Genomic DNA, 12,495 nt, shown 5'->3' with positions numbered 1-12,495 from the left:
TGTGTATGGGGGTGGAGGAGACTCTTCAGCCCTGCTTTCTGGAAGGAGGAACAGTTGGCAGAGGTGCCGTGCATGAGTGTGTGTCTAAGGCTGTGGCAGGACAGTGACCTGCATATGGGCCCTTGGAATCACAGGCAGACATTCCCAGTTGGGAATTTGGTCACTGAAGGTTTTTTGGACCCTAGTGAGGGGGGTGATGAGGCACCTTTGGGTTGTGACCTCAGGCTGAGGGGTTGTCTGAGTCTGTGCCAAAACCCCTTCAGGGTTGTACCCTGAGGGTACCAGGAAGAGATGGGTTCCTCTCAGGAAGAGTTACCTTGGGGCCATGTTTCTAGAAACTAGTCTCTCCTGATCAGCCTGCTAAACCCCATGTGTGATGTTAAAACATGAATGGGTTCGGGTTGGATTGGCCTCCTTTTTTCTCCCCACACCCCACCCTTCAGCACAGTGAAATCCCAACAGAGGCTTTTAAAAGTAGGACATTCCCCAGGAAAACTTTTTGCAACACTTCATCAGTTCTCTGCAGGCAAAAGTGTCTTCTTGGAGGAGCTCTCCCCAGAGGGCAGCAGCCTTTAAAGTGGGACACCACCTCCCTACCATGGTGACAGGGCTCCCCCAGGAACTCTTGCTGATGGTGGCCATCCTCCTGCCCACTCCTCCTGCTCCATGGCTGCTAGCTCCTGTGGAGCTGGCTCTTTTCCTGGAAAGCACTCCCCTCCTCTTTCACTACAGGGCAGTACACTGGGGTTTTGTATGGGCATTTTTGGGGGTAGGGTGTCTTCAGCTGCACCTAAACATAACCGAGCCAAAGCTCCGTAATAGTAGCTCCAGGAGGGAAGTGTACTCCAACTGTTGTATTTTCTTGCTGCCTACAAGGAAAGATGATGTAAGGAGTCTGAGACAGAGAATTTTTAGGTACAGATTGCCAAGTGCTTTGGTAAAGGCAAGTGTTGTAACCCCTGCTTGATGATTAGGAAACAGAGAGGAGGGAGCCAAGCTTCACCACAGCAGCAAGTCAGCAAAAAGGATGTGAATCACGTCACTGCCTCTGTCCTCCTCCTCTGGTGACTGCTTTTCCTTCCCCCAGATATTTTTATAACTGTACTTGCCTGCATACCCAGCATGAAGAGTCTTGATTGCTTGCTTGGTGGTGTGTAGAAAACCCTTACCATATGTATCAGCTTATAGAGCACCCAGCCGTGTTGTAGCCTGCTGTGGTTGTAAGGTGCATCTGACTTGGCCTCCCAGCCCAGAGGTGCGAGTTTTGAGGACCAGAGACTGCTGCAAGTACCCTGACACAATGTGTGTCCCTGCAGATGAATGGGGATGTTTTTATCAGCTTGGGAATTAGGGGAAGGGGACTGAGATGCTCTGTGAAGTGAGGTGTCTACTTAGTATATGGGCTTGCTATGGACACCTCATGTCTTTGCCAGCCTCTCCCCCTTAAGAGGCACGTAACATCCCTCCAGCACCAGTGATTATTCCTTGAACCTCCTGCAGCTCCTCCAGCAGATGCAGTGGGATGCCCTTGGCAGTGCAAGGAGAGAGTGCCTCTGTGCCATCAGAGAGCTGGTGTCTTCTGTCCTGTCTCTGCCTGCCAGGGTCCCTGCCTGAGCACCACTGCAGAGTTCAGTGCCTGCACACATTCTTCACACAGGTTGCGTGGCTTCATAGGGGCTGGCAGACCAGGCTAGCTTAAAAAAAAAAATGTGAGGGTTGTAACTATGTCTTGTTGCCAATGTAAATTGAAAGCCTTTAATAGAATATGAAGGGCCAGTTACAGTCCATCAAGGTATCCCTCTTCTCTGGCACCCTCCAGGGAGCCAGGAGACATTGTGACAACAGGATTATGGTTTGCAGATGATAGGCACAATAACTTCACCTAGACACACACACTTGTTTCCCTCACTAAGCAGATGTTTTCGAGGCTGTTAGGAAAACACCAGCCTCTTCACAGTGCAAGAGAAAAAGCCATGGAACTGTGCCTGTTCACATCACTGCTTGACAGAGGGCTGGAGCAGCACTGTCCTGATACACCGAAACCCCAGTCCCTGGAGCAGTCAGGATCAACTCAGCATTTGAAGGCCAGGCCCCTTCCTGGCTTGTTGCCCAGGTAAATCTCTAAGCCAGGAAAGGGAGTTTTCCTTGTGTCAGGAGGGTGAGGTTTGGCTGGCTGAGTGCCTGGAGTGTCAGTCTTCCTGCGATCTCACTCAGGCACCAGCAGCTACAATCATTCCTGTGTCATGCAGGCATCTTTAAACATGACCCAGCAAGCTGCACAAGGCATGAGAGCCACTTTGCACTGGAGTAGATTTACCACCAGAATGGAAAGAGATGAACTCCCTGGCCTTGTATTACACCATTAACCATCACCTTGGACCCCTAATGTCAGGATTTTTTTTTTCCTTTTAAATTATTGTTCCCAAGTGCAGGATATGAGGTTTTTGGGTTTGCATAGTCTGTGAACGGTGTCTGATAATCATCCATGCCCTCTCCCTCCAGTAGGAGAGCAGAAGTGCGAGCAGCCCCACAAAGCTTCCCACGTCCTAACCAGAGTGTGAGCAGACCGTCTCTGCCCTGACTGAGCAAGCAAACCAGCTTGCAGCCAGAAGGTGAGGTTGCCCTAAGGTAACCTGGATGCCACAGTGCAATTCAGCAGTTTTTAGCCTGTGGTGTTAAAGGCTGTGAATTACTTCTATAGGATTTGCAAAAGGTAATGAAGAAGAGGTAGGTATGCATTTACTGTGCAGGAAAGCACAGGGAAGCATTTGGTGTTCACAGATTGGAAAAGACCGAGAATGCCCTCTTTAACTGTGTGAGATGGAACCAAAACCTGCAGTTGGATTTTCCATGGCGTGCCTCTGTTAGGAAAATAAAACATGTTACATGAGAAGTGGATTGGCAACGGTGTCATTATGTATCACCGATACTGCTAATCTAGATGAAACTTTGCGTCTGGTGTTATGAATCTTCAAGCATGTGCAGTCTAGCAAAGGGAAGACCTGTAATTCCCTGCTGCTCCTACTGGTAGCAGTGGTAGAAGTGACATCTCATCAAGATCTAGGGGACTCTGTAAATGCATGAGCTAATTCCTGAACACAGGCTGCAATAGCTGCCAGGGAAGGCTGGGGTGCGTGCATGGAATTTAAGATCTCATTTCTACTGGAGTTAGTAAGGTTTCGTCCCCATCACCCTCACTGCCATGAAGAAGACATCTTCCCAGGAGTTGAATGGAAGCAGGAAGAGCTGCACAAAGGCTATCCCAGAGTCCTTGGATCACCTCAGGGGTCTGTGATGTTTGTACACAGTGAGAATTTCCCTGATTATGGTCTGGGAACAAGTCCTTACTGCTTCAATGAAATACATCTGTCACAGGCACAGGTTGGTTTCCCCAAACACCAGGCTTGAAAATCATCCATGCCCATCCTCCTCATTTTCATTTCCTGGAGGTGCTGCAGTGTAGGAAGAACACTGGGAGAGATGCTTGCATTTCAGCAGCTCTGGTCTGCGTATACCCTGGTTTGCTCTCTCTGTGTGTGTATGTGTTGATATTGAGCAACCCTGCCACACGCAGCATGTGTATATACTGCATTTTAATAGATATAGGGCTACTGACTTAACATACATGGTTGCTATAGTAACAGAGGTTTCCTTAGTAACAGTTGCAGAAAATAATCCAGTACCAATTAAAAATAAACTGTTTGGAAAGGGGGCTGGGGGAGAAAGGAGACTGCTGAGAATCACCTTCCCCTTTATTGGTTCATCTGCCAGGGACTCAGAAGATTGATTAATGCTTGAAATAAGCTTTCTTAACCAATGGTGAGCCAAAAAGGTGGGATGAGTGTGGGTGGGGTGTCTAAGGCTGCTGTTCTGAAAGAGAAACAAAGGGGAAGGGGTGTGTCTGGGAATACAACAGAAACACAACAGGGTGATGCTAAATCTCTCCATTAGGTTTAAGTCCCCAGGGAGGGAAAACAAGGGACTATTTCTCTCCCTCACTCACTCACTCCTTCCCTCCACTGTCAGCTTACCATACCCATAACACAGCCATCGAGTCTTTATTAGCATACTGATTAAATCTACAGGCAATCCAGGCTCCAGGGGAACATCTAATATGTTACCAGGATGCCTATCTCAGATGCTGTGTTAGAGCAGAAAGCATCACTGTGGCGGGAGTTATTCCCTCCCATCCTGTGCCGTCCTCTCCCTTGGCCCCATCGCTCAGCACTTGTGGCAACAGGCATCCGAGACCCTGGGGCCCAGGGGAAGCTGGAAGCAAAGTGTGATGCAGAGGAGCCTGTGCCTGGGAGAGAGGGAGAGGGAGAGAGAGGAGACAACGTTGCTTCTCTGCAAACACAGGATGCGTGGGATGGGTTTCCAGTGTGCGGATGGGCACAGCTCCCCTGGCAGCCTTCAGCTGTTGGTGGCTGTGGTGCCACGCTTGTGCCGTGCTGCTCATGCTCAGGGTGCTTGCTGGCTTTGCTGGGAGATTTGCAGATATCCCTTCACCTGGTGGTAAAGCAGCATGCCCCCTTTGAGGGGGAAGCTGCTGTGTCCGGAGAGGGAAAGGAGAGGGGGTGGTGGCAGAGCTGCTGGGAGGAGTGGTGTCTCTGGCCAGGAGTTGCTCCTCTCCTCGGGTCTGTAGCCAGTGGTGCTCCAGGGCACACTGAGCACAAGTGTCACAGGAGGGGGCTTTGTGTCCTCCCCTGCAGATGGGAGTGCCCTGGGTCAAAGCTAAGGCTCAGGACACCCCAGCCTGAGCACAGGCAAGGGAGGCTTTACCTCCTGCTCCTGCAGGGAGAGAGGAATTGGAAATCTGTGTGCCTCTCTCCCTGCAAGGACAAGAGCTAATGATACTGCCCTGCCACCCTCAACACTGTCTGACCACTTAGCTACCCACGTGGGAACTGCAACTGTGCTTAGGAAGCCAAGGGTGGTGACATGCCTGTGGCTTGTCCCAGCTTTGTGGTCCATGCTGGGCCTGGAGCCAGAGCTCCTGGCTGCTGGAGAGCCTGCTTCCCAATGATGCTTTGCTGTCTGGTGCTCTTTTACACTTGTGCTCCTGTTTGCTCTTGTACCTATTGCATGTCTGTGGGTTATGTGTTGCTGAGCTGGCTGACATGTGACAGCAATAGTCTTGTTTAACTCACTCTCCCTGGAAATGGTTTTCTCTGGAACTGGTCAAAAGCTCATTGCCCTGAGGTGCAAGTGGTATGACTTCACCATGAAGTAACCCACAGAGTTTGGGTGTAGCCTTCTTCCTATGTTTGGTGCCTTAGACCACAGTGAATTAAGAAAGGGAATCTTCTAAAGCATAGGTTGTGGAAAATCAGCCTGTTGCTGAGGGACACAGTAGGAGGATCCAGGAGTTGAGTGGGAGGTGTAAGAAGAGAGAAGATTTGGTAGAACTTCTGAATGCCTTTGTCTTAAAGGTCCAGTGCAAGTGAGACCCAAGCAAGAGCAACAACACCTTGCAGCTGGGGTGAGTTTCCTTTCCGTGTTAATGACCAGCCTCTCCTCACACTTCTCCATTTCCCCCTCACAGTGACTAAGCTGCAGGTGAGCAAGTCCAAGCGGAGCATCACTCTGGTGGAGAACCGTCCCATCCCCCTCAACTGCTCCGTGAAATCCCAGACCAGCCCTGACTCCCACTTTGCTGTGCTGTGGTATGTCCACAAGCCCTCCGATGCTGACGGGAAGCTCATCCTGAAGACCACGCACAGCTCGGCCTTCGAGTACGGCACCTACGCGGAGGAGGAGGGGCTGCGGGGCCGGCTGCAGTTCGAGCGCTCGGCATCTGGGGGCCTCTTCAGCCTGACAGTCCAGCGGGCAGAGGTCCGAGACAGCGGCAGCTACTACTGCCACGTGGAGGAGTGGCTGCTCAGCCCCAACCATGCCTGGTACAAGCTGGCAGAGGAGGTGTCGGGGCGGACCGAGGTCACTGTCAAGCAGCCAGGTACAATAGAGCGTGCCGGTGGGGCCCTCTTGATGTCAGCCCTGGCTTACAGCTCAGGAGCTCATCCAGCTTTTCTAGTGCAGCAGGGATACTCTGCTTCTCTTTCTGATGCAGTCTGGTCACCCTCTGCTTGCATCCTCATGCCTGCATGTCCCTGCGTGAAGAGGGGGTGGTCTTCCTCTTCGGTGTGACTCTCCTCCACTTAGGCTGGGTTGGCAGGCATTTCAGTGTCCCCACATGAAGCTTGTCCTTCCCCAGCTATCTAGAGTGCCACTGTACCCAGCCAGATTTCTTTATCCTCGAGAGCATCACGTAACAAGAGTGTTGACTAGCGACTTACTGAGAGACAACTGGTGTGTGTCTGCCTATGAAAGCATTTTTATGTTTTGCACAGTTTAATTTTACTCTCTGCCCATATACTGGCAGGTGTGGGGAGCCTTGTCTCTTCTCCCTCTGCACTGTGCCCATGAGATGTGAGTAATGAGTTTAATGAGGTGGGGAGCTCTCTGCCAGGAAAGGAGAAATCTGTTCTGCTGGTGGTTTCTGTGGCAGCAGACATCACTGCTGGATAAAAATAAAGATGGCCCCCATGATCTGGGTACAGAGCCCTCATTTCATACAAAAGAGGGAACACAGGGAGGCAGGCACTGTCTTTGAGAGCAGCCTGGTTCTTCTGAGGCAGAGCATCAGTATTTCACAAGGAAGCCTGCTTTTCATTCTCTGGGTGCCTGTTTCTCTAGGATAAAATCCCTCGGGCAGGAGGGACACACCTAATAGCAGGATTGGACTATGATGCTTAATGCATTTTCTCTGTCTGCATTTGGCTGGCTAGACACAGGCTCTGTGGACATGGGTGCAAGAGGGATGTTGAGTGTGGTCCCAGGTGCAGCTTTGCCTGGTTACACAGGAAGTGCCAGGAGGCCAGAGCAAGCTGCTCACTCTCAGCTCCTCTTTTCTGTATGCAAAATCCTGAGATGGCTGTGGGGTGGTCAGGGAAGGGGGAGCTGTGATCTGCCCCCTCCCTTGGTTCGCCCTCCTGTCTCTGGGAAGTACAGTGCCCATTGCTTGTTGTTGCAACTGTACCAGGAAAGTCCAAACTGTGCCGCTGGAAAGAAGTGGTGAAGGAGCTAGGAGTGTACAACACGTCATTTCACGTAAAAGAGCTGATTGCAGTCACCCCCCCTGTGTATCAATGAAATTGTGGAGCAAAAACCAGGGACATTCCCAAGGCAGCAAAACACCGTGTGTGGCTTTGCTCTCATGCCACTTCTCATTTTGCATGGTGGTTCCCTGTAATCAGCCCTCTGCTTGATTTTTTTCCCTTGATTTTTCCCTTTCCCCACTGCAGGAGGGCTTACTGGTCAGGGTGTGACTGGGCTACAGCCTTGTCCTGGGAGGAGTATGAGAGAAAATTGAGGTGTGACCTCCCTTCACAAGGTGTCTTTTAGACACCCCCCACCTCCCCACCCAGTCATACTGGGTGATTGTTGGTTTCCAGTTTCTCTGTGCTGAATAGGGTGTTATTGTTGGCTAGCTTGAGGTTTCCAGAAGACCCTAAAAACACAAGTCCTGTTTTCTTTTCCTCCCTTTTTTTTAGGTTTGTTTTTTTTTTTTCCTCATTTCTTAAATCACACCCCAGGATTGTGTCTGGGTGGGAAGGGCTTGTGGGAGACCAAGGACCCTCGCAACCCTCTGTCACCTTGCACTTCTCATGGCCTTTTCCCATAGATAACCGCCTGCAGGTGAACCAGACCCACAAGAACATTACTGTGCTGGAGAACCAGTGGGTGACCCTGGAGTGCCTGGTCAGCAGCAGGACCAGTCCCTCATCCCAGCTCTCAGTTGAGTGGTACGTCTGGAGGCCGGGTCACCCAGAGAAGGAGGTGGTGGCCCGGCTGAACCGTCAGAGCACCCTGCGCTACGGGGACCCGGCGGTGTTGGGTGACCTGCGGGGCCGTCTGCACCTGGAGAGCCCATCCCCAGGTCTCTACCTCCTCTCCATCCAAAACGCCACTGTACGAGACAGCGGGGCCTACGACTGCCGTGTGGAAGAGTGGCTCCTTGACCCCAGTGACCACTGGTACAAGCGGGCAGAGGACCTTTCAGGACTTATCACCCTCACCGTCAAGCAGCCAGGTGAGGAGGGTCTGGTACCAACAGCTTTGAGCAGTGCTCTGCCCTCCTGGACCAAATGCATGAGTTGCCTTCTGTCTGCCACCAACAGCAGATCTGGGCAGAGAGATGCACTACAAACTGTGTTGATGCTTTCTTGCATGGCTTCTTGGGTCCACTCTGGCTTTTCCAGGAGGAGGGTGGAACAAACCTTCCAAACACTGGGCTTGAGATTTTGTCACAACTGCATCTGCTTTGGTTTTTTGGTGTTGTTTTTTGGTTTTTTTTCAGCACATTTAGCAGATTCAATAGGATAGGTTTCCAGTTTAATTCATGTTTTGATTGAGAATGAGATGGGAGAAGATAGCTGTGTTTTCCAGGTGTATGTCCCATGGGATGGGTCCTTGAATGAAAACAGGGCAGCAGAGGAGGTCAAGATCCTTGCTGGTGTCCACACAGTTTCTTACTCTGCTGTTCCCCCTTCAGCAGTCAGGGAAGCAGCTGTGGAGTGTGCAACTCCATGGGTTCATCTGTTAGTCAGGACAAAGGCTTGGGCTTCTTAAAGGGACAAGGGTTCACTATGAGAAGCCTGCCTCTATATGGACAAGGGGGAACTTACAGGTTTCCTGGCTACTCTTTTGCTGGTGACAGCTGCCTAACATCACCATTGTTACTGTTTTGGCCTTGCCCAGACATAAGGAGGCAGGCATCAGGGATTGCCACAGATGCTTCTTGTTCTTAACAGGATCTAGTGGAGAAAGAAGTGCTACAGAAGTTCAAACCAGTGAGGAAACTCCAGTCTCAAAGGGTTGTGGATAGGATAGGATAGGATAGGATAGGATAGGATAGGATAGGATAGGATAGGATAGGATAGGATAGGATAGACTATTTCAGTTGGAAGGGACCTATAACGCTCATCTGTCCAACTGTGTGACAACTCCAGGGTGACCATAAGTTAAGGGCATTGCCCAAATGCCTTTTAAACTCTGACAGACTCGGGACATCAACCACCTCTCCTTCTCTAGGTAGTCTATTCTAGTGTCTAACCACCCTCTGTGTAAAGAAATGCTTTGCAGTATGCCATCTAAACTTCACCTGGTGCAGCTTTGAGCCATTCAAATTTGTCCTGGTACTGGATCCCAGGGAGAGGAGATCAGCACCTCCCTCTCCTCTTCCCCTCCTAAGGAAGCTGCAGAGAGCAATGAGTTTGCCCCTTAGCCTCCTTTTCTCCGAACTAAACAACACCAAAGTCCTCAGCTGCTTCTTAAAAAACATTCCTTCCAGCCCTCTCACCAGCTTCCATGCCCTCCTCTGAGTGCCTCCAAGGACTTCACATCATTCTTCAGCTGTGGGGCCAGAACTGCACACAGTGTTCAAGGTGAGGCCATGCCAATGCTGAATACAGCGGGATAGTCACCTTTTTTATCAGATGCTGGTGCTGTGTTTGATGCACCCCAGGATGCAGTTTGCCCTTTTGGCTGCCAGGACACAGCTGGCTCACACTGAGCCTGCTGTCGACCAGCACCTTCAGATCCCTTTCTGCAGGGCTGCTCTCCTGCCACTCCTTTCCCAGTTTACAGTTCTGTCCAGCATTATTCCATCATAAATGCATAATCCAGCATTTGGACTTTTTAGATTGCATCCCAGTAATCACTGCCCAACACTCCAATCTGTCTAGATCCCTCTACAAAAGAATTTTGGCCCTCAGGAGTCAACAGCACTTCCCAGTTTGGTATCATCAGCAAACTCGCTGATGGTGCATTTAACTCCTGCATCCAGATTATTCATAAATATATTGAACAGAACTGGCCCTGGAGTTGAACCCAGAGGAACATTGCTGGTGACGAGTCACCAGCCAGTTGTAGCCCCTTTCACTATAGCCCTTTGAACCTTGCTGTTCAGCCAGTTCTTTGTTCAGTGCACCTCATCTCATGGTTGGACCACTTGTCCAGAAGGATGCTGTAAGGGACAGTATCAAAAACCTTACAGAAATTTAGAAAAACTACATCCACCACCTTCCCTTCATCTCTTATCGTGAAAGGTATCAAGTTAGTTAAATGGGTCTTTCCCTTTGTGAACTCATGTTGACTGTGCCTGATGATTGCATTACTCTTTAAAGGTCTTTCAGCAATACCCTTCTTCATATTTTTTCCAGGAACTGAGATTAAACTTAACGGGTCTGTAATTTCCTGGGTCCTCCCTCATGCTCATTTTGTACATTGGAGTAACACTGGCTAGCTTCCAGTCATCAGAAATCTCCCCAGGCTCCTTTGGTAAATGATAAAGAGGGGTCCTGCCATAACATCCACCAGCTCCTTGAGTACTCTGTGATGAATCCCATCATGGCTCATGGACTTGTGAACATTCAGCTGGTACAGCTGATCCCTTTCAGTTTCAGTCCACAAATGGAAAGTTGCTGTTCCCACACTCACGGTTCTCTAACTCAGGGGACCAGGCAGCCCAAGGTCTATCAGTATTATTAAAGACTAAGGCAGAAAAAATCACTGAATGCCTCTGCTTTTTCTTCATCCATATTAGTCAGATGACCATCCTCAAGAAATACCAGTCCCTTTTATTCTTTTAGGACCTTGTCTTGCTGTTAATATACTTGTAAAAGCCCTTCTTGTTGTCTGACACAGCACTGTCCAGTTTCAACTCTAACTGAACTTTGGCCTTTTGTGACTTCACCCTGCATATACAAACCACAGATCTGTAATCTTCCTGTGAAGCCTGATGTTGCCTCTAGAAATCATACAATTTCTTTTTCCTCTTGAGCTCCATGAGGAGTTCCCCATCCAGTCAAGCTGGTCATCTTATCCACTTGTTTGACTTACAACAGTGGAATTGCCTGCTGCTGTGCTTCTAAAAGGTGATTCTTAAGGACTGACCAGCACTTGTGTACTCCTGAGCCCTCAAAAGTAGATTCACAGGGTACTCTGCTAAATTTCATCTGTTTTAACAACAGATAAGCTTCAAAGACAATTTAATTTACGTTGAGATCTATGGATTCCCTACTTTCTGAGACACATGACTCAAGATTAAATGTCTGTCTTAAAGGCTGAAGGTCAAATAACAATGATGGTCTCAATTGCTGGGGACTTTGCAGTGTGTAAAGCAACCACTCTGCAAGGACTGCTGTGGTTCTTTTATGGCTGCCCATCCCAGCAAGGTGTCAGCCTCATAATGCTGCAGCAGAGCTGGCAAAAGGGTAAGATTCTGGAAAGGTTTTAGTGGTTGTTCCTGTCAGAGAAGATTTGTGCTGCAAAGGTGGAGCTCAGCCCTTATCTGCCAGGTCCTCACTTGAGAAACCTTACTGGCCAAGGTGGCTGGAGCAGACCCCCACCCCAGGCAGTCCCTGTACCCTGCACGCACGCATGGTTGTAAGTGCATCTCTGTCATCCAGGCTGAGAAATGCCATCCCTGATGGACGAGGGGAGTGAATGGCAGAGGAAGTTCTTGAGTCTCATTTTGAATTGTGGGAAGAGGAGAGGTAGTTGCTAATGCACTAATTCAATATTTTTTTTTTCTAAAAATGCTTTGTTGTTGTTTGGTTTTGTTCCATAGAAGCTAATACTTAACAAAATGACTAAACTGGCTTGCAATTCATGTCTCATTAGTGAGCGTCCTCTAGCTTGTCTTTCAGGATTATAATAATGAGCAAACAGGGGATAAAACCTCTCAGCACTTTCAAGCAGCAGTTCTCCTTCTGCCTAATGTGTTGAGGTAGGGGAGGCTTTGTGTTGGTTTTGACAAGCCACTTCCTTCCCTGCCTTCTTTTTACCACAGTAAAAAACAGTAAAAAGTCCTGAAACCACAGTAAACCTTTTACCACAGTAAAAGTTCTGAAATCTCAGGACTTACGTCATTCTGTTTCTGATCAGGAATCTTCCGGGGGGAAGATGTGAACTGAAAACACTTGTGTTGCCTGCAGCCTGAAGAGTACTGGCCTTAATGAAGATTTTTCCGTATGGGACCATTTAAAAAGTGTAGGGCAGGTTCTGTAATAAGAAGGCCCACTGGGCACAGCAGCCCCACAGCTAGTGGGAGCTGGGGGACAGCAGCTCCTGCAGGGACACCTAGGGCTCTGTTCGAAGGAGGGCTTGCCCAGCTATCTTCAGTGGAGGATAAAGCACCTCTTTTCTTTGGTGAGCTATCAGCTTGCCCTTGCTGCTCAGCTCCCACATCAGATAGGGCTTTTTAATCTTTAAATGAAAGCTTAGATCTGGACTGATTGTGATCCCTGGAGTATGTGTTCCCTGGCAAGATGACTAAACCAAATGTTAATTGCTCTTGAAGGCAGCCTTTTATCAGCTTGTCTTGGGTTCTGGCTGCTGTATCTCAGTTAGGTAAAAGCATCTCTTTAGCCTTGCAGCAAGCACTAGAGAAAAAACAAAAAAACAAAAACCCAAACAAAAAAAACAACAAAC

The 12,495-nt window shown here is 49.3% G+C and overlaps 1 protein-coding gene across 2 annotated transcripts in view; it reads left to right on the top strand.

The window, feature by feature from the left end:
* IGSF3 (immunoglobulin superfamily member 3) overlaps window positions 1-12,495 on the top strand; it is a 100,926-nt gene that overhangs the window by 83,674 nt on the left and 4,757 nt on the right. For both annotated transcript variants that reach the window (XM_071756376.1, XM_071756380.1), the window contains 2 exons: window positions 5,546-5,956; window positions 7,685-8,092. In XM_071756376.1, coding sequence (XP_071612477.1) covers window positions 5,546-5,956; window positions 7,685-8,092 — 819 coding nt within the window. The remainder of the gene's footprint in view (window positions 1-5,545; window positions 5,957-7,684; window positions 8,093-12,495) is intronic.

The sequence above is a fragment of the Heliangelus exortis genome, chromosome 1, assembly GCF_036169615.1.
Source record: "Heliangelus exortis chromosome 1, bHelExo1.hap1, whole genome shotgun sequence".
NCBI lineage: Eukaryota > Metazoa > Chordata > Aves > Apodiformes > Trochilidae > Heliangelus > Heliangelus exortis.
The sequence above is the reverse complement of the archived record's forward strand: the minus strand, read 5'-3'. Positions and strand labels throughout refer to the sequence as shown.